The following is a 4,021-nucleotide window of genomic DNA, read 5'->3' as shown; positions in this document are numbered from 1 at the left end:
CCAGATACCAAATGTAACGAACTTGGATAACTGAATGGAGTTTGGGAGGGAAACGTAGCAAGAATCTAGGAAGAACAGTGAAGGAACTCGGTTGAATCCCGAGGGGAAGAGTTCATTAGACGGGGGAAATCAGGGTTCTGTTCTTCGTTGCCGTTTATAACTGTCGCCAGGCGCGGACACACTCACGCACGGGGACCGACCACGGCCCAATAGAAGTACACGGCCCATGGCCAACTACTGCTACACCTGCCTAGGCCCACTGCCATCACAGCTCGTCACTCCAATGCTGAGAAAAACGAAGAGAGCTCAAATCAAGTGCCAATGGAACAGACAGGAAAACGGGTGCTGGGGCGACGTTGATAAAAACACACTCTATTGTAGTATCGTCGTTGTTTAGCTTTCGTCGATCGAACTAAAAAGGTTTTTTAAGTATCAATTATCAACGATCCAAAGAGGTAGAAAATGTGATACAACTAAGGCCCAGTTCCTTCATAGTTTCGCGTAGAAATCCGCAGCGCTCCATGCACCTCGCCGCGGTCGCCGTCAATGGTTGCGGGTGCGCGCGGCGGGGTAGTCGAACGGCAGCGGGCGCACGCTGTCTTTGAGCGGTGCGGCGTGGCGGAAGCCGTACGCACGGAGCACCTGGTCGTCGGCGAACCCTAGCGCGCGGCGCATCCCGTCCTCGCAGATCTCCCTGGTGTAGATCTTGTTCCGCTTGCCGCCGCATGGGTTGCACCCGGTGAAGTGCGTGACGAACGGGCGGCGCCACCCGGACTGCCCGCCACCGTCGGGGCCTGGGACGACGGCCCTGACGGCGGCGTTCCGCGCCGCCGCATACCTCAGGTGCTCCCGCTCCGCGTGCCTCCGCCGGAGGGCCGGGCCACCCTTCCGCTCCGCCGCCACGTACCGCGCCGCGACGGCGTCGAGCTTGTCGACGATCTCCGCGAAGTAGCCCTGGAAGTAGTAGTCGATGCTGAGGTAGGTCTTGTTGCCCCATCGCTCCCGATTCGTGAGGAGGAGGTACGCGAGCGCCGACTGGTCGTCGGACTGGTCGTCGGACTTCTTGCTGAGCGTGTCCCTGAGCGTCTTCCCCCACCGGGCGTACTCCGGCGAGGCGGGACCCATGCGCGCCCACTCATCCATGAAGTCGAGCGACCACTGGCAGTTGCGGATGAGGAACACGCCGGCGTTGAGCCCCACCCACGACCGCTTCTCGTACACCTCCTCGGGCCAGCCGTACAGCACCAGGTTGTAGGGGCGGTACCTGGCGAGCGGGAGCGAGAAGTCCATGTCGGTGAACACGGCGTCGGCGTCCACCCACCACACCCACTCCGCCTCCGGGTGCGCCAGCATGGCGGCGCGCACGATGGGGATCTTGGCCCAGAACGCCACCATGGACGGCTCCAGCAGCGCGTTGTTGTACAGCAACTCGATCCCGTGGAGCCGGCAGTAGTCCACCTTGTTCTTGAGGAACCGCAGCAGCAGGTGGTCGCCGCCGGCGCCCTTGCACGGCTCCGGCTGCGACCCGGTCACCATCACCACGCGCTCCAGGCCGCCGCCGTTCCGGCCTCGGAGCCCGCGCGACCGCAGCCACTGCGCGCGCTTGGCGTCCCAGTCGGTGACGCGCCGGCCGAGGGCGTACGAGAGATCCGAGTCGTCGTAGAACGTGCGAGGCCCGTCCGCCGGGCCGGGGACGGGGAAGGCCACGAGGCCGGCGCGGTCGGGCACGAGGATGGACGCCGGCCCCAGGAACGCCAGCACGGCAGCGGCCACGCCGGTCGCGAAGACGACGGCATCGCGCGCGCGGCTTGGCCTCGTTGGCGCCGCGCCCTTCTTGCTCGCCGCCGAAGCGGCGGCGTCCGACGCGGCCATGGGACTAGAGGAGTGTGGCGTGTGAGTGTGGACCGGGATTCACGAGTGAGGAGATCGAGGGGTGCGCGCGGAGAAAGCGCGGGGGCGCTGACTGCGATGCATGCAACCCCGGTGGGCGGTGGTCGATCAAGTCACGTGAGGTGCTCGGCGTTGCCGTCGGTCTCGGCGCGCGACGCGGCTAGGGATCGGAGAAACCGTTGGTTTCGCCACATTCTTTTATTTTTCGAGATGGGGAAGACCGGATGGCAGTGTCGGCGGCGTTTAGAGCGCACTTTAAAAATTTGAGAACGCATCGTGCATAGTATCTTGTATTTGCTTGACCGGTGGTACCACTTTTTAACACTAATGGGTGCAGAGTCTGTTTGTTTATTTCCGCTTATGATCGATTTCGATCAACCCAAAAGTTTCAGTTATTTTTGCTTCCGCCTTAGTAAAATCAAGAATAGAAGAAATCCATGCAGTACAGTGATTATAATCTGAGTATGTTATAAGCCGAAACAACCACGGCCGTAGTTTCCTCTGTACTTGGGTGCACATCGGCATTTCTGCATATGCTATATGGTCTGGATCGGAGGAATACAGGAGGGTACACAATTTTGACTTATACCATAGAGATAAAACTAGTACCCAAAATTAAACTAGACCACCCTTTTCTAAAAAAAATTAAACTAGACCACATTCTACTTCATATAACCTCACTATAGGCTCCATTTGAGGAGTGATTCTAACAATTGATAACTTAGCCAAACGTAATTGGCATGACAATGAAAAATGTTGCTTTTGCCACAAAAATAAGACAACTAAACACCTTTTCTTTGAATATCGTTTTGCCCGTGAATTCCGCTTTAAATATTACATTTGGTCTTCCTCAACCTCATAGTATTCCTCATATGTTTGGAAGTTGGCTTCAGGAATTTGGGAGGATTTAAAAAACTTTAGTTCTGCTAGGAACGGTAGCTACTTGTTGGTCGCTTTGGTTATGCATAAATGTTTTGGTGTTTGGACTATGTTGACTATGTTGTTTGGTTATCAAATAAGTTGCTAAAACAAAAATAATATGAAATCAATTCTAATTGATGTTTAGTTGTATAGTTTAAGAAATCAAAATTTGAAATTCCAAATGTCTCCCTAGGTTGAGAACCAAGCAATACTTAGCATCAATGTTTGCTTGGTTGTACTCCTAGGGAGACAGGGCAATACTTAACAACATGCGTGGAGTCCTACCTAGGCGGAGTCCTACCCAATGGTTGTACTCCTAAGTCCTACCTATCATGATATACCTAAGGTAGGAAGGTGGAGTCCTACCTATGTAAGCATCTCATGTATCTTACAATGTGGCTATTTCTTTGGTGGTAGACAACATGTGCGACAACCAGGAGACACTAATGATAAGTTTGTCGTTCTCAAAATCAATCAGCCTAGTCTTTCATAGCACAAGTGTGTGTGAATGTTTACATCTAGAGTGTGGCTTTGTGATAAAATATGACAAGGGGATGTAGTTTCATTTTAATTGTTAGCTGGTCCAAAAATCTCATTTGAACAACATGATTTTTAGGTTGTTTAGGTCGTCTATGGATTATAGAAATATGATAAATAATATGCAGGCAATTCAAACACCCCAAATTATAGAAAAAAAATCATTATAATAATCCAATAACTTGATTATTAATTAAAATCTCATTATCTCATCAAACCTGCTAATAGGAGATTATTGGTATTTAGCGACTCAACAACAATATAATCTAAGGATCGAAATAGACTACACTGCTACTCTCCAGAATCTAGATTGTAAATATAGAATCATCAAAACATGGGTATTAAATCATAGATTTAATTACAAGGAATAAAATGGTCCAAACGCATTAGGAATCAAGATATAGGAAATAAGCAATTTTGAATAAGGTGTACCACATAATCAGAGCATCAAATACATGAATCTACTCTGCCACCTCAACCTCCTCCATACATTTTTTTTCTGAGCGAAAACCTCATCCTACATGGGCAAGGGCAAACAAAAAAAAAAACATTGTAAGCCCAATATTCACCAAACCGCGGGGATCTTTGCATCCTAACGCTTACGGCCCACTGTAGCCCATCAAGCCATCACACCTTGGGCTTGCCCCGTCTGTTCCGCCTCTCTCTGTTTTTT

General features: G+C 51.3%; 1 protein-coding gene across 1 annotated transcript; it reads right to left on the bottom strand.

Annotated features, from left to right (window-relative positions):
- Nucleotides 1-366: 366 nt before the first annotated feature.
- LOC136482392 (probable glycosyltransferase 6) lies at nt 367-1,946 on the bottom strand. The gene has a single exon (XM_066479604.1). It carries the CDS (start codon nt 1,870-1,872, stop codon nt 544-546), a length of 1,329 nt encoding a protein of 442 aa, XP_066335701.1. The 5' UTR covers nt 1,873-1,946; the 3' UTR covers nt 367-543.
- Nucleotides 1,947-4,021: the final 2,075 nt, after the last annotated feature.

The sequence above is a fragment of the Miscanthus floridulus genome, chromosome 9 (genome assembly GCF_019320115.1).
Source record: "Miscanthus floridulus cultivar M001 chromosome 9, ASM1932011v1, whole genome shotgun sequence".
Taxonomy (NCBI): domain Eukaryota; kingdom Viridiplantae; phylum Streptophyta; class Magnoliopsida; order Poales; family Poaceae; genus Miscanthus; species Miscanthus floridulus.
The sequence above is the reverse complement of the archived record's forward strand: the minus strand, read 5'-3'. Positions and strand labels throughout refer to the sequence as shown.